The sequence below is a fragment of the Dendrobates tinctorius genome, unplaced genomic scaffold, assembly GCF_039654945.1.
Source record: "Dendrobates tinctorius isolate UK_male_01 unplaced genomic scaffold, ASM3965494v1 ptg000120l, whole genome shotgun sequence".
NCBI classification, from domain to species: domain Eukaryota; kingdom Metazoa; phylum Chordata; class Amphibia; order Anura; family Dendrobatidae; genus Dendrobates; species Dendrobates tinctorius.
The window spans coordinates 18,450,602-18,469,060 of NW_027361788.1; the positions used below are offsets into that span (position 1 = coordinate 18,450,602).

General features: G+C 41.7%; 1 protein-coding gene across 5 annotated transcripts in view; it reads left to right on the forward strand.

Moving 5' to 3' along the window:
- LOC141101628 (uncharacterized) overlaps nt 1-18,459 on the forward strand; it is a 271,446-nt gene that overhangs the window by 118,857 nt on the left and 134,130 nt on the right. For all 5 annotated transcript variants that reach the window (XM_073590816.1, XM_073590818.1, XM_073590817.1 and 2 more), the window contains one exon: nt 4,665-7,001. In XM_073590816.1, coding sequence (XP_073446917.1) covers nt 5,319-7,001 — 1,683 coding nt within the window. In that variant the 5' untranslated portion in view covers nt 4,665-5,318. The remainder of the gene's footprint in view (nt 1-4,664; nt 7,002-18,459) is intronic.

The window sequence follows — 18,459 nt, forward strand, 5'->3', positions numbered from 1 at the left end:
GAGAAAAGAAAACAGACTACACACGGACCATCTGTATGCCGTCCGATTTTTACTGATACATTACCATTCTGTAGCATAGTACACGGCAAGTGGTCCTGTAAATGATTGTAGAATAACAGTTGCAGAGAAAAAAAAACGCATTGCATACGGATATCATGTGGATGCTATGTGACAAAAATAGCATTGTACTCGCATGACACTTGTCTTACTTTTTTAGATCAATATTGGAGCAATTTTTTTAATCACTCCACGGGTTAAAGCCTAACTGTGGGTATGCACATTTATGAAGGAGTCTGAATGTGATAATGAAGAGCCAAACAGTTAGGCTGAGGTCACACTACGTTATGGCAGTCCGTTAGATGGACTGCATTACACCGCGGCATAACGCGATGTAACGCAGTTCGTTAACGCTGCCATTCCCTCCCTTTATCGGGCGCATCGCTAACGCATGCCATAATCGGCATGCGCTAGCGATGTGCCGTCATTATGTGACGGAGCCTCGGTCGTGGGCCGCAGCGTCAGGCTCCGTCACCGCTAGCGCACATGAAGCATCTGCGCTAGCGGTATAGCATAACGCGATCGCGTTATGCTATAGCGTTAACGCAGCCCGTCAACACTAGCCTTAGTTAGCTAGTTGCTAGTGCACGAAACCATGGATGCCTTAGGTCCTGCAATATCTGCCACATGAGGAAAGAGGCATAGAGAATCGGAAAAACTATACATTTTTAATTGGAGGTATTTGCTACTATTATTATTACACCAACTACATAATGGGATATGATCTTGGAGATGGGAATATCCTTTTAATCATATGTATTTAATGTGTTTGACAAAAAAGGCATTTAAGCAAAATTATAACCTAACATTTTTTTTAAATTAAAAAATGAATAAAAAAGGTTTAAACTAGTAAATGTTATATCATGACTTCATTGTTGCCTGAGGGTAAGAATATTTGTATGATTCATGAACTTGTCACTGTTAGTCCTACGGAAATGTACTTTTCTTGTAGGGCAGACATAAAGGAGGATGCATCTGTTACTCACCATAATGATTCATTTACTGTATTACATAGCAATACGTAAATGAGACTGGTGAAGAATTACCGCATACATCTCAAGTCATGTTTTTCTCTAGATTTTCTGTGATTCGTATCTGGTTAATAGTGATATGAATATTAGAAATTGGCACTGTTGGTGATATAATTTTTTTTTTTCCAACTGCAGTAATTTACTGTATGTTATACATCACAAATTACCGGTATTCATTTTTCAGACAAGATATTAACATACAGTGCTTCATTTTGTGACATGACTTGTATTTTTTATTCGTATTTTTGGAGGCGCATACCACGTTTTGAACAACTAGTTTGACTAAACGGCATGTATCAATTTTTAGTCATCAAGTGCCGATTTAATTGGCAAATCCTACAGGTACTTATTGGACCTGATTTATGAAGACTGCCAATGAGCAATAATGGTTTTATTGCCCATAGTAACAAATCACAGATGAAGATTTAATTTCATAATGTCTTGCTACAATATGCTGTGCATAAAGCTGAGAAAACTACAGGGCTTAAGATCCAAGCCCACCCCTTCCTCAGCAAGAGAAAGGCTTCAAAAATGATAGCTGGGATCATAGAGACCTACAGTGGCTTGTAAAAGTTTGGGCATCCCTGGTCAAAATGACTTGCTGTTCTGACAGTTAAGCAAATTGAAGATGAAATGATCTTCAAAATGCCTGCATTTACAGATGACACATTTCCTTTGTACTTTAGGCAAAAAAAATACATATTTTCATTTTTTACTTTTTAAGAATTGCAAAAAAGGAAAATGGGCCAATGCAAAAGTTTGGGCACCATGCATGGTTAGTACGTAGTAGCACCCCGTTTTTAAAGTATCACAGCTTGTAAACACTCTAGCCAGACAAGAGTTTTTCAATTCTTGTTTGAGGGATTTTCATCCATTTTACCTTGGAAAATCCTTCCAGTTCTGTAAGATTCCTGGATCTTCTTGCATGTGTTGCTATTTTGAGGTCTAGCCACAGATTTTCAATGATGTTCAGCTCAGGGGACTGTGAGGGCCATGGTAAAACAGTCAGCTTGCACCTCTTAAGGTAGTCTATTGTGGATTTTGACATGTGTTTAGGATCATTATCCATTTGTAGAAGCCATCCTCTTTGCAACTTCAGCTCTTTTACAGATTGTGTTATGTTTGCATCAAGAATTTGTTGCAATTTCAATCAATGCATTCTTCCCTCTACCCAAAAAATGTTCCCTGTGCCATTGGCTGCAACACAACCCAAAAGCATAATTTTAATCCACCCCCATGCTTAATGGTTGGCGAGATGTTCTCTTTCCTGAAATTCTGTGCCCATTTTTCTCCAAACATACCTTTGATCTTTGTGGCCAATGAGTTCCATTTTAACCTCATTGGTTCACAAGACTTGTTTCCAAAATGAATCAAGGTTTGTTTAGATGTTCTTTTACATACTTCTAACCTTGAATTTTATGATAGGTGAGCTTTTCTTTTGATGATTCTTCCATAAAGGCCACAGTAAAACAATGTACCACAACTCCAAAGTCTGCTAAATCTTTCTGAAGGTCTTTTGCAGTCAAGCCGGGGTTCTGATTTGCCTCTCTAGCAATCCTACTAGCAGCTCTCACTGAAATTTTGCTTGGTCTTTCAGATCTTATCTTGACCTCCGCTGTTCCTGATAACTGCCATTTCTTAATTACATTTTGAACTGAGGAAAGGGCAACTTGTAAACATGTTGCCATCTTCTTATAGCCTTCTCTTGCTTTGTGGCCTCCACCATTTTCATTTTCACAGTGCTAGGCAGCTGCTTAGAACACAAGGCTGCTGCTGTTTGGCACAAGATTAGAAGGCTGGGTTTTTATATAGCTGGGAAATTTGCATTATCTGGCCTTTCATAACAATGATGATGAACAAGCAATAGCCCTAACAGACTAATTAAGGTCTGAAACCTTGGTCAAAGTTATCTGGGCACACAACTCTCCATTGGTGTCCAAAATTTTGTATATATATTTTTTGTTTTTACCCCCCACCCCCCCCCCCCCCCCGAATATACAAAACAATGTGGCATTTTAACTTTAGGCCTTTTAGAGATCATTTAATCTTCAACTTGTTTAACTGTTCAGAATAACAATTACTTTAACCATGGGTGCCTGATCTTTTACATGTCACTGTACAGGCCTGACCATTTAAACCCTTAAATGTTATTAATATTGACTATGGCATTTAAGCATTTGGTGGGGGATCCTTCAAGTAGCCTGTCGACCATGTAATGCCAAGGCTGTACTGCACGGTGAATGCTGTAAAAAGAAATTTGTGCAATTTTTATTATATTTTTTTTATTTATTTATCCCCAAAATAGGTAATGAGTTCCAATAAGGTTTGTTTATTTATACCAAAATAATGTCATTGCAAAAAAAATTCATATATGCAAACTAAATATAATTCATGTGGCTATGACAATGGAAAACATAATTTTTGGGGGCTTTTGGAAGGTAGGGATGAAACCCTCAAAAAAAACCTTGCTGTTCCAATGCTAATCTACCTGTGGCTGTGGAGATTATTTTGCTTTAGAAAAATCAAATTCCAGACTCTGGTTTCTATGGGCAGTACAAATTACCATATTTTTCTCACTGGACCATAAGACACACCTAGGTTTTAGCAGAGGAAAATAGAAAAAAAAAATTGAAGCAAAAAATGTAATCATGACACACTTTTATGCGTGGGATTTGCTAGTCACATTGTTAGAGGGGTAATGTCCCCCAATTCTGTTCTAATATCCTAATATCCCCCATACTGGTATATATGCTCCCCCCCCCATCCTTATATATGAATCCTCATCCTGGTATGCAAGGCCCCCTCATCCTCATCTTGTTGTGCATGGTCCCCTCATCGCCATCCTGGTATAAATGGCCCCCTTTAGGATATATATGGCTCCCATCATGCTGCGCACACAAAAAATAAGCAATTCTACTTACCTTACCTTCGCTCCCTCGCAGCGCTGCATTCTGTGCTGATGCCAGCATCTGATTTCATCATGTAACATCTCATGACGTCCCTGCCATGCGCCCCCACAGGCAGAGGACTGCTTTTTCAGCATAGATCCAAAATATACACTGTACATGAGGGAGTCAAGTGTCCTTTGAAAATATCTTTGGGATGCTGAATAAAGATGAGCATTATAGATCAGTAAAGCATAGGGTGGGCATGAAGTATTTGGGTATGTAGTTTAATATGATTTAATCCAGTATTTTCCTGCTTAAAGGAATTGACAGACTTTAGAAAAAAATGTAAGGGATGGTAGAAACAGGATACAAGGACACAAAGCGATGAACATTCTATTCTTTGATCACCTGAAAGTAAAGTCCTGTGATTGGCTGCGGTGGTCATTGGACTGGAATAGGATGTCATCAGATGTGCCTCGGATGATGTTAATATGATTTTTTTACATTGGTATTCATTGTACAGTGTGTCCAGCACTGCATTGTGGTTTCCAAAATAGAAAATAAGTCACCGATGTGAAGAGAGCCTTCGTTAGTCATAAAGTTGTTACAGCGTAATTTAATGCCTATACAGCGATTCATACATACTTGCAATGTCCACTCCTGATTTATATTTTTTTCTATATTTTAGATAATCGTTATTTCAATGGAAAAATGTTAGCCCTTACTGAAGATCTATATCCCAGAAGAATTTTATTAAATATTATTAGGGACTGTGACTTTTCAGTCAGTTGTTGAAAAGGTGCAATCAAGTGACCACTTAAAATTGGAGGAGACTGCACAGTCCGGGGACTTTACTAGTAGCAAAAAGGGAGCGTCGGAGCAAGAATGTTTCATTACCTAAAGGATTGTGGCTTCAAGGGGTGCATTAACAATCAAAGATCAAGTATCATCAGCAGACAGACACCAGGAATTATTCTGTGTACTCCTTGAAGAGAGCAAGAACAAAAGAATTAAAGAGACACTTAACCTAGTACATGACTCCAAAAAATGTTCTAATATAATTAAGGAACGAGTTTTGGGAGAGTTGCGCATCAGGGAAACAAAATCCAATTTAGAAAGTGACACCATAAAAGGGATCATTAATGTCTAATACTGAAATCTTGCAAGAAGATTATCAGATTGACACAGTTAAATCACCGCATGACCCCTGTGAAAACGATTTGGTAAAACTTAACAAACATCCTGTGGATCAAGAGGAATGCTACACAACCAATAGCTTGTGTGAGAGGATAAAAGGAAATGAAAGCCAGAAACAAGATAACTTAACTTAAAGTATAAGAAAATGTCTGCCTCTAAGATTCCTGCTGATAAGAGCTTTGACTTAACTCTGCCTGTCGAATTGATTGAGGTTAATACTGATACAACTGTAGAATCCCAGGAATCATTTGATTTATGTAACAACATACACTCTCGAAAGTGTAATGAAACAATGAGTCCGACAAATGAGCACGCCAAGGACTTACAAAACAGTCTTTATGATGAGACTAATACACACAAAACCTCATTTGATGATGTTGATATAATGACCAATAGTACGGTTTCGGAAATTGGTAAGGCCTTGAAAAATCATTCTTTGGACTTTCCAGCCAAAAATACTATGGTAGGTTTCTCAAGAACTGAAAGTACCAGAAACGGTAAGAGAAAAACTATGCCTCAGATTCCAAAATGTAGAAAACTGGGATCAAATTATGACAAAGAGATTGTTTCGCATAAACTTGAATTTGTTGAAGAGGAGAATCTATCTGAGCAAGAAGAAAGCAGCGAAGATGATAACTTAGATTATTCTCTTCCTTATTCAAGAGATCGTCTTGACCACAGGAAAGAGAGACATCAATATGTTTCAGCTCAGTTGGACCCTGATGTTTTACACCTGCTGGAAATGCACCTACGGAAACAGCAACTTGTAGACATTAAGGAAGAGAGGGAGGAAGAATTGTTAGATGTGCACATTAATAAGGAAAAGACACGCTCTGAATCCTTTAAACTGTTAAGAAATATATCTCCGGTTTTGGATATGGTTCTTGAAGAGCCAGAGCTGGAACATTTAGGTGACACGCTAGAAGAAGACAGCAAAACCCCTTCATATATAGATTCTGATGATGACAGCAATTCTTGTGCTGTGGAGTTGGGTCTTATGGCATCTCTGGAGAATGATTTAATGAGTAAAAGTAATAAAATTGAGAAAGATGAGATAGCTACAATTCTTCAGACAGCGAACTCTGATATGTCAACAAGAGAAATCAATGGCAAACAAAAGCTAGCTGTGTATAATAGCGATGATGGTAAAATTAAATGCGAAGCCATTAAAAATAAAGAACCAAAAGCAAGGCGAGGGGGAATAGAAGGCTCGAGCAAATTATTGGCTGAGAAGGAAAACTCAGTTGATGAAAGCTTTACATCTGGCTTCAATTATGAATCCACCACTGTTGAAAATGGTCACTATCTAGAAGTGCAGTTGGAAAGTGATATTTGTGATTCATGGAAAGAGTTGACTGATAAATCTGAGCCACAAGATGAGGTTGAAACTGAAAAGGATAGTATAGAAAAACCAGATAATTCTTTCCAGTGCTTAACTATCAAGTCCAGAAAGAAGTACCTAAACTTGGATGTAAACTGTGAAACGGTATCAGACACCAATGCCGATGTTATGTACAAAGAGACTCCACTATCTGAAAGTAAAGAAGAGGCCATTACTGAGTCAAAATCAGAGTCTGTGAGAAATGAGGATATTTCAATAGAACAATACTCTACTATAGATGGGCATGTGAAACCACATGACATCACTGTACCCTGTTTGGATGGTTACATGTCTTTACCTAAAGCATCTAAAAGCACTGATGCCTATTCCCCAACTCAAACTGATCAATTTAGAAGTTTGGAAGTTTCTACTGAACAACAAGATGGTGCTGAAAAACTTTTGGGGGTAGAGGATGTGGGCCATACAGATATCAAAGAAGAACTAAAGGTTAGATGTAATGTACAGATACTTTTACTGAAAGCTTTACTGTGCCTTACAGGCCACATTGTGTTTAAAAGGGTTGTCTGGCTTTAAAATCCACATTAGAGAAGACACCAGTAGACGAGAAGCTCTTATTTAAAACCGCTATGAATAACCTGGAGCGGAGATTTACAATGAATAGATTTTCTTTGTCTCTCTCTGTCTGTCTCTCAATGACCACACTGGTTTAGGCATTATAAAGACTTCCCATTGATTTTCAGTCGGCACTATGCAATATTATATTTCCTCTGTGGTGGTACTGCTGGGGAATTTTAGCATTTTTTCATGTTTTTTCATGGGATATCCCACAAACTACAGGTGATTGATAGGGCTTTCTGTAATCGGAAACGCCTATGATTGGCCTTACTCTTGAGGGACTCCGCTACTAAAAAACCCATTATAAGTAAGTGAACATCTCCTTTTGTGGTAACGATGCATACATTACTGATGAGACATTTTAAATAACTTGTCAGAAATGTCTTAAAAAACTGACACCACTTGGAGCTTTGTCATTCAATAGGGCTGTTCAGATGAGCATTTTTTGTTGTTTACATGGACCAATTGTCCTTGTGAAAAAAAATTGCATCATTCATTAGTCTCTTTCAGCTATCGAATGAGTGAGACTCACCTTTTTAAGTTACCGGTATGTGTGTGCAAAAATAATTTGATCCTATGCAGATCATCTGTATGGAATATGATTTTTACGAATACATTGCAATTCTTTAACATAGGAAACTTTTGTTGTAAATTATAATATTTACTGATACATAAAAATGGATTCCATACAGATGACAATACACATGAAAAATCTGCCATTTTTTTTCTGGATGAAAATAGGATAATTTGATTATACACTTGTGTGAACTTCTTTTAAGGGTGTCCACAGTTTTTCCCTATCTCATTCAAATGCTGTACTCGTACTCTCCTTGCTTAGTTTTTCAAAATGCTCTGTGATTTTTTTTTATGTCATCTCAATGGGTGAAATCAATGGCTCTCATCTAGTCTTGGCTTGCTATTCAATCGACCCAGTAAATCAATATAATAGAGAAAAAAAAAATCACTCATGGTACCCTTCTGGTGCCGTTACCTTGCTCAAAAGCCTTCCCTTGTTCAAATAGCTCCACGCATACTTCTTTTTTTATTACAATTTATAAAACTACTAGCTGAAGAGCCCGGCACTGCCCGGGCAGAGTAACTTAACTACGGTTAGTTATAACAAATTATAATGATCATATCTATATATACAGCTGAGTGTAGAGCCCCGCCCACTCCGCATAGCCACATTCACTATAATATCCCACATCATCCTGTCAGCCAGAGCTACCGGACTACTACCCCTAATATCCCACATCATCCCTTCACAGCCGCCGGGCTACTACTCCTAATATCCCACATCATCCCATTAGCCAGAGCCACCGGACTACGACCCCTAATATCCCACATCATTCCATCAGCCAGATCCACCGGACTACTCCTAATATCCAACATCATCCAGTCAGCCAGAGCCACCGGACTACTACCCCTAATATCGCACATCATCCCATCAGCCTGGGGTCAGAACCAGAGCGCTGAGTGGAATGGTCCTAACTTCCATACCGGGATCCCTTTAAGAGAGGCCTGGCGTCAGAACCAAAGTGCTGAGTGGATTTGCCCTGACTTCCATACCAATGATCCCTTTAATAGAAGCCTAGGGTCAGAATCAGAGCGTTGAGTGATTTGCCCCAACTTCCATACCGGAGATCCCTTTAAGAGAGGCCTGGGGTCCGTACCAAAGCACAGAGTGGATTTGCCCTCACTTCCATACCAATGATCCCTTTAATAGGGGCCTTCGGTCAGAACCAGAGTGCTGAGTGGATTTGCCCTGACTTGCAAACCAATGATCCCTTTAATAGAACCCTGGGGTCAGAATCAAAGCGCAGAGGGATTTACCCTAAATTCCATGCAGGAGGTCCCTTTAAGAGAGCCTGGGGTCAGTACCAAAGCGCAGAGTGGATTTGCCCTAACTTCCATACCAATGATCCCTTTAAGAGAGGCCTGGGGTCAAAGCGAAAGCACTGTATGGATTTGCTCTGACTTCAATACCAATGATCCCTTTAAGAGGGAAGATGTGCCTATAGGATGGAGGATGTGTGATGTGTATATGGGCACGGGAGGGGGGATTCATTTCTGTCATGTGCTCTCTGCTCCTTTTTGGGGGTAGACAATGGCTGGGAGCTTATGTTACCATGGATGCTAGATTTCTCCCACCATGTCAGTGTCTGCTGAGGTGTTGTCAAGTGGGAAACTTGCTCCTTGCAGCCAATCACAGCTCAGCTACTTTTAACCAGCTCTGGTGAAATGAGAGGTGCTTAGTGATTGGTTGCAAGGAAAACTGTTGCTCATAGCAACCAATCACAGCTCAGCTTCTTTTGAACAGCTCTGGTGAAATAAAAGATGCTTCGTGATTGGTTGGTGATACACACATACATACATACATTCAGTTTTATATATACAGTACAGACCAAAAGTTTGGACACGCCTTCTCATTCAAAAATTTTTCTTTATTTTCATGACTATGAAAATTGTAGATTCACTCTGAAGGCATAAAAACTATGAATTAACACATGTGGAATTATATAATTAACAAAAAAATGTGAAACAACTGAAAATGTCTTATATTCTAGGGTCTTCAAAGTAGCCACCTTTTGCTTTGATTACTGCTTTGCACACTCTTGGCATTCTCTTGATGAGCTTCAAGAGGTAGTTACCGGAAATTGTCTTCCAAGAGTCTTGAAGGAGTTCCCAGAGATGCTTAGCACTTGTTGGGCCTTTTGCCTTCACTCTGCGGTCCAGCTCACACCAAACCATCTCGATTGGGTTCAGGTCTGGTGACTGTGGAGGCCAGGTCATCTGGCGTAGCACCCCATCACTCTCCTTCTTGGTCAAATAGCCCTTACACAGTCTGGAGGTGTGTTTGGGGTCATTGTCCTGTTGAAAAATAAATGATGGTCCAACTAAACGCAAACCAGATGGAATAGCATGCCACTGCAAGATGCTGTGGTAGCCATGCTGGTTCAGTATGCCTTCAATTTTGAATAAATAACCCAACAGTGTGACCAGCAAAGCACCCCCACACCATCACACCTCTTCCTCCATGCTTCACGGTGGGAACCAGGCATGTAGAGTCCATCCTTTCAGCTTTTCTGCGTCGCACAAAGACTCGGTGGTTTGAACCAAAGATCTAAAATTTGGACTCCTCAGACCAAAGCACTGATTTCCACTGGTCTAATGTCCATTCCTTGTGTTCTTTAGCCCAAACAAGTCTCTTCTGCTTGTCGCCTGTCCTTAGCAGTGGTTTCCTAGCAGCTATTTTACCATGAAGTCCTGCTGCACAAAGTCTCCTCTTAACAGTTGTTGTAGAGATGTGTCTGCTGCTAGAACTCTGTGTGGCATTGACCTGGTCTCTAATCTGAGCTGCTGTTAACCTGCGATTTCTGAGGCCGGTGACTCGGATGAACTTATCCTCCGCAGCAGAGGTGACTCTTGGTCTTCCTTTCCTGGGGCAGTTCGCATGTGAGCCAGTTTCTTTGTAGCGCTTGATGGTTTTTGCCACTGCACTTGGGGACACTTTCAAAGTTTTCCCAATTTTTCGGACTGACTGACCATCATTTCTTAAAGTAATGATGGCCACTCGTTTTTCTTTACTTAGCTGCTTTTTTCTTGCCATAATACAAATTCTAACAGTTTATTCAGTAGGACTATCAGCTGTGTATCCACCAGACTTCTGCACAACACAACTGATGGTCCCAACCCCATTTATAAGGCAAGAAACCCTACTTATTAAACCTTACAGGGCACACCTGTCAAGTGAAAACCATTTCCGGTGACTACCTCTTGAAACTCATGAAGAGATTGCCAAGAGTGTGCAAAGCAGTAATCAAAGCAAAAGGTGGCTACTTTGAAGAACCTAGAATATAAGACATATTTTCAGTTATTTCACACTTTTTTGTTAATTATATAATTCCACAAGTGTAAATTCATAGTTTTGATGCCTTCAGAGTGAATCTACAATTTTCATAGTCATGAAAATAAAGAAAACTGTTTGAATGAGAAGTTGTGTCCAAACTTTTGGTCTGTACTGTATATAGATATAAAATATGATGACAAAAATCAGTATGTATTAAGGGACCGTTCTCAGTGGGATTTGTGTTTATTGTCTCTGCCCACAGCTTTCGTTTGAATCCCTGAAATGCAAGATTCAGAGTTGTGCCGGACAGTTTGCGCTCCTTTCTGGAGTTTTATGTTTTTTTCAGACTAGCTCAAGAACGTAGTAGATGTACACCGTAGTTTAATATGTTTTCGTGCTCTAAAAAGATGGACACTGCCAGAAAAGCTAGTAATCAAAGCCCAAAGTTTAATACTCTTTTTTAGGGAACCTGTCACCCCCCCAGGGCATTTTTAAGTAAAAGAGCCATCTTCAGCAGCACTAAGGCTGCATTCTGTGAAGGTGGCTCTTATGTTTCTGATCCCTAGTAACACTGAAATACTGACTTTTATAAATTCCCCGCCATACCTTTATTGTGTCCCGGAGGTATGTTTTCTCCCCCTGTGTCAACCGCCTCAGAGTCGTCAGTCATCTCCCTCTTGCGTCTGTGCGCCACCTGCTGTGTTCCTGTAACATGCCCAGCGCCTGCGCTCTGCCAATAGTTCTCGGGCATGTGCCGTGCGCACTGCCCGGGAACTTCCATCAGGCGATTATGTAATGCTCTCTCGCCTGCGTGGAGTGGAGACCACAGATCCCGCCCCTGCTGTGTGTTATGATGTATTCACACTGTGAGACTGGGAATCTGGCGCCTGCACAGTGAGGATATGTCTCTGCGCCTGTTCCCATCCACCTCCGTATCTTTCCGACGTATTACGGTGGAGGAAAGAGGCGGAGGGAGATGGGGACAGGCGCAGATATCCTCACTGCACGGGCGCCATATTCCCAGCCCCACAGTGTGAATACATCATAACACACTGCGGGGTGGGATCTGTGGCCTCCACTCCATGCAGGCGAGAGAGCATTACATAATCGCCTGATGGAAGTTCCCGGGCAGCGCGCACGGCACATGCCCGAGAACTATTGGCGATTTTTTTTTCGTATAGCACTCGTCCGTATTTTACGGTAGGGTGACTCCGGCCTAACACTGCCCACATCTCTGATTGGCAGCTTTTTATGTACACTGTGCACAGGCAGAAAGTCGACAACCAGGTATGGGGTTACGCAGAGCTCATGAATATGGAACAAATTACATTATATGTCACAGTGTAGAGGGATCATCATTCTCATTTGCACATGGAAACACGAGAAGCAATGGAATGAAGCTGAAAGGGAGAAGATACAAATTGGATATTAGATCAAACTTTTTGACAGTGAGGGTGATCAATGAGTGGAATAGGCTGCCACGAGAGGTGGTGAGTTCTCATTCAATGGAAGTCTTCAAACAGAGGCTGGACAGACATCTGTCTGAAATGGTTTAGTGAATCCTGCATTGAGCAGGGGGTTGGGCACGATGACCCTAGAGGTCCCTTCCCATCCTAACATTCTATGATTCTATGGAAGACTACATGGCAGTAGGGTTACTTGACCTCTAGTAAAAATCTGCTGCTGATAAAACCGTAATTATATCAAAACTACAGCAAGCAGCCCAGTAAGTGACACATTATCATGACCTCCCTACATTATGCTTATCTCAGATTAAGTAGCAAAAAGCTGCTGACATATTCCCTTTAATGAATTTGGTGCATCTTGCTTCAGCAGACTTCTGATCAAGAGTGGTTTGTGTTGCGGTCATCACTGAGCTGAGCAGACTATTACTCCCAGCCGTGGCTCACATAGATTTGTGGACCCACTGTGCCACAGGACCGGGCTTACCCAGGAAGGGGAGTAACTAAACTGCTAACTTGGTGTTCACTGGAGTCTCTAATGGTGAGGTCAGGCTTGTTCGGCACGTCGGCATCAGGTACCACTCCTGGGCAGAACCTTGTACTGTAGCTGCTGGCCCCAAGGGTCAGGTACGCTGACACTACTATAGGGCTCAGTTCAGACGCGCTGGTCTAGGATTCAAGATCTGGGTTAGGCCATGCATGGACTGGGAAATAGTATTCATGCCCTGGCTGCACTGGGACCAAGAGACTTTTAGAACAGGACTGGTCGCTTTAGGACCAGGGGAAGAGGTTCAGGAATTTGGCACTTCTGGACACGGGACTACTAACACAGGACTGGCCACATGGGGACAAGGGGATAACGTTTGGGCTGTGGCCACACTGAGGACATCACAACTCACTAGCAGTACACCTTATTAGCTAATGATTCACTACGTTGCTTGGTGAATTCTTAGGGGAGAGGGTCTTTTATACAAGATGCCTCCTAGCTATTGGCTGGTAGTCATCTTGCAGGTGTACTGCTTATGTTAAATGCCTCTCTGTACAAGCTGAGAGCATTTAGCGTATTTCGTGTGCTACCCCTTTAATACATCATTACCTGTCTTAAGGCATTCATAGGCCTCACAAATTATCCTATAATCCTATAATTTTGCCAAACTTTGATTACAGCTCATGAATCTTTCCGGATTATCTTGTTACTATTGGCCAAATCCTGTGTCTCTTGATTTGAACTTTTCACTCCCTGACCTCACCTGCACTTTCTTCATTTATTTCATCTATCGTAACGTGAAGGAGGGTGGGAAAAATATCCCATACTTTTTGGTAGATGGTGCTTCTTTATCCATAGACCTTAAAAGAGCTGTCCAGTGTAAAACGAAAAGTCTGCACTCACTCTCTGCAGACTTGTGAATCGTCCAAGCAAATGCGCACGCCTTTGTGTGTCCCAGGAATAGCGATCAAGTATGAGATTTGCATACTCCTACGCATAACTTGCCTAGTGGGCGCAGCTTCGCACAATATTGAGCCAGTCTGCACCCATTAGCCGGGTTCTGCCTGGGAGTATGCATATCGCATATATGACCAACGTTCCCGGGACAGACAACAGCGAATCCTTGCAGCGCACAATGCATGTGCTGGAACGATTCACAAATCTGCAGTCACACAGAGTAAGTGCAGACTTTTCATTTTAGACTGGACAACTCCTGTAAGCTTTTTCACGTTCAGAAATTCACTGAACATTCAGACTTCGTTTTTCAAATCAAATCTTAGGTAAACGTTTTATTTTTTTATACTGGGTAATAAGTACTTTTGGACACTATCCAAGAATTAGCATTACTTATTTTATATACAGAATCTTTTTATACAGTTATGCTCAAAAGTTTACATATCCCAGCAGAATTTTTGCTTTCTTGGCCTTTTTTCAGAGAATATGATAACACCAAAACTTTGGGTTTTGGGTTGTCATTATGATTTAACCCCTTCACCCCCAAGGGTGGTTTGCACTTTCATGACCGGGCCAATTTTTACAGTTCTGACCACTGTCCCTTTATGAGGTCATAACTCTGGAACGCTTCCATGGATCCCGGTGATTCTGACATTATTTTCTCGTGACATATTGTACTTCATGTTAGTGGTAAAATTTCATTCAAATAACTTGCGTTTATTTGTGAAAAAAACGGAAATTTGGAAAATTTCGCAATTTTCCAACTTTGAATTTTTATGCCCTTAAATCACAGAGATACGGCACACAAAAAACTTGATAAGTAATATTTCCCACATGTTTACTTTACATCAGCACAATTTTGGAACCAAAATTTTTTTTTTGTTAGGAAGTTATAAGGGTTAAAAATTGACCAGCGATTTCTCATTTTTGCAACACCATTTTATTTTTACGGACCACATCACATTTGAAGCCACTTTGAGGGGTCTATATGATAGAAAATACCCAAAAGTGACACCATTCTAAAAACTGCACCCCATAAGGTGCTCAAAACAACATTCAAGAAGTTTATTAACCCCTTAGGTGCGTCACAGGAATTTTTTGAATATTTAAAAAAAAATGAACATTTAACTTTTTTTCACAAAAAAAATACTTCAGGTTCAATTTTTTTTCATTTTACCAAGGGTAACAGGAGAAATTGGACTGCAAAAGTTATTGTGCAATTTGTCCTCAGTATGCTGATATCTGATATGTGGGGGGGAACCACTGTTTCGGCGCATGGCAGAGCTCAGAAGGGAAGGAGCGCCGTTTGACTTTTTCAATGCAAAATTGGCTGGAATTCAGATCGGACGCCATGTCACGTTTGGAGAGCCCCTGATGTACCTAAACAGTGGAAACCCCCCACAAGTGACCCCATTTTGGAAACTAGACCCCCCAAGTAACTTATCTAGATATGTGGTGAGAACTTTGAACCCACAAGGGCTGCACAGAAGTTTATAACGTACAGCGGTACAATTAAAAAATCATATTTTTTCCACAAAAAATGATCTTTTCACCCCCAATTTTTATTTTCCCAAGGGTAACAGGACCCTAAAAGTTGTTGTGCAATTTGTCCTGAGTACGCTGATACCCCACATCTGGGGGTAAACCACTATTTGGGCGCATGGCAGAGCTTGGAAGGGAAGCAGCGCCATTTGACGTTTTTGGCTGGAATTGAGATCGGACACCATGTCGCGATTGGAAAACCCCTGATGTACCAAAACAGTGGAAACCCCCAACAAATGACACCATTTTGGAAACTAGACCCCCTAAGGAACTTATATAGATGTGTGGTGAGAACTTTGAACCCACAAGGGCTTCACAGAAGTTTATAACACCCGGGCGTGAAATTAAAAAATTCGTATTTTTTCCACAAACATGATCTTTTAGTCACCAATTTTTTTTATTTTCCCAAGGGTACCAGGAGAAATTGGACCCCAAAAGTTGTTGTCCAATTTGTCCTGAGTACGCTGATACCCCATATGTGGGAGAAAACTATTGTATGGGCACACGTCGGGGCTCGGAAGGGAAGTAGTGACGTTTTGGAATGCAGACTTTGATGGAATGGTCTGCGGATGTCATGTGCGTTTGGAGAGCCCCTGATGTACCTAAACTATTGAAACTCCCCACAAATGACCCCATTTTGGACACTAGATCCCCGACAGAACTTATCTAGATGTGTGGTGAGCACTTTGAACCCCCAAGGGCTTCACAGAAGTTTATAATGCCCGGGCATGAAAATAAAAAAATTGTATTTTTTCCACAAACATGATCAATTAGTCCCCAATTTTTTTTATTTTCCCAAGGGTAACAGGAGAAATTGAACCCCAAAAGTGTCCAATTTGTCCTGAGTACGCTGACACCCCATATGTGGGAGAAAACTACTGTATGGACACACGTCGGGGCTCGGAAGGGAAGTAGTGACGTTTTGGAATGCAGACTTTGATGGAATGGTCTGCGGATGTCATGTGCGTTTGGAGAGCCCCTGATGTACCTAAACTATTGAAACTCCCCACAAGTGTTCCCATTTTGGACACTAGACCCCCCATGGAACTTATCTAGATGTGTGGTGAGCACTTTGAACCCCCAAGTGCTTCACAGAAGTTTATAACGCCCGGGCGTGAAAATAAAAAAATCATTTTTTTCCACATAATGATATTTTTGCCCCCAATTTTTTATTTTCCTAAGGGTAACAGGAGAAATTGGACCCCAAAAGTTATTTTGCAATTTGTCCTGAGTATGCTGATGCCCTACATGTGGGGGTAAAACACTGTTTGGGCGCATGGCAGAGCTTGGAAGGGAAGGAGCACCATTTGACTTTTTCAACTCAGAATTGGCTGGAATTGAGATCAGACGCCATATTGCATTTGGAGAGCACCTGATGTGCCCAAACAGTGGAAACCCCCAATTATTATTATTATTTATTGTTATAGCGCCATTTATTCCATGGCGCTTTACAGGTAAGGAGGGGTATACATAAAAACAAGTACAATAATCTTAAACAATACAAATCATAACTGGTACAGGAGGAGAGAGGACCCTGCCCGCGAGGGCTCACAATCTACAAGGGATGGGTGTTAATACAGTAGGCGAGGGTAGAGCTGGTCGTGCAGCGGTTTGGTCGATCGGTGGTTACTGCAGGTTGTAGGCTTGTTGGAAGAGGTGGGTCTTCAGGCTCTTTTTGAAGGTTTCGATGGTAGGTGAGAGTCTGATATGTTGTGGCAGAGAGTTCCAGAGTAGGGGTGATGCGCGAGAGAAATCTTGTATGCAATTGTGGGAAGAGGAGATAAGAGGGGAGTAGAGAAGGAGATCTTGTGAGGATCGGAGGTTGCGTGCAGGAAAGTACCGGGAGACGAGGTCACAGATGTATGGAGGAGACAGGTTGTGGATGGCTTTGTATGTCATGGTTAGGGTTTTGTAATGGAGTCTCTGGGCAATTGGGAGCCAGTGAAGGGATTGACAGAGGGGAGATGCTGGGGAATAGCGGGGGGACAGGTGGATTAGTCGGGCAGCAGAGTATAGAATAGATTGGAGGGGTGCGAGAGTGTTTGAGGGGAGGCCACAGAGCAGGAGGTTGCAGTAGTCAAGGCAAGAGATGATGAGGGCATGGACTAGGGTTTTTGCAGATTCTTGGGTGAGGAATGAACGGATTCGTGAAATATTTTTGAGTTGAAGTCGGCAGGAAGTGGAAAGGGCTTGGATATGTGGTTTGAAGGAGAGATTAGCGTCAAGGATTACTCCGAGGCAGCGAGCTTGTGGGACTGGGGAGAGTGGGCAGTCATTTACTGTAATTGATAGGTTCGTAGGGGGGGTCACGTGAGATGGGGGAAAGATGATGAATTCTGTTTTGTCCATGTTGAGTTTCAGAAATCTAGCGGAGAAGAAGGATGAAATAGTGGACAGACATTGAGGGATTCTGGTTAGTAGGGAGGTGATATCTGGTCCAGAGATGTAGATCTGTGTGTCATCAGAGTAGAGATGATACTGAAAGCCATGAGATTCTATGAGCTGTCCCAGGCCAAAGGTGTAAATAGAGAACAGCAGGGGCCCAAGGACTGAACCTTGTGGGACTCCGACAGATAGGGGGCGAGGTGAGGAGGTGGTGTGTGAGTGGGAGACGCTGAATGTCCGGTCTGTTAGGTATGATGAGATCCAAGATAGGGCCAAGTCTGTGATGCCGAGGGATGAGAGGGTCTGTAATAATAGGGAATGGTCCACTGTGTCAAAGGCAGCCGACAGGTCCAGGAGGAGGAGGACAGAGTAGTGTCGCTTGCTCTTGGCGGTTAAGAGGTCATTGGTGACCTTAGTAAGGGCAGTTTCAGTGGAGTGGTGTGACCGGAAGCCAGATTGTAAGCGGTCGAAGAGGGAGCAAGAAGAGAGATGGGAGGACAGTTCAAGGTAGACGTGTTGTTCCAGTAGCTTGGAGGCGTAGGGGAGAAGTGATATAGGGCGATAGCTAGATACAGAGGATGGGTCAAGAGAGGGCTTTTTGAGGATAGGTGTGATGGAGGCATGTTTAAAGCTTGAGGGGAAAACACC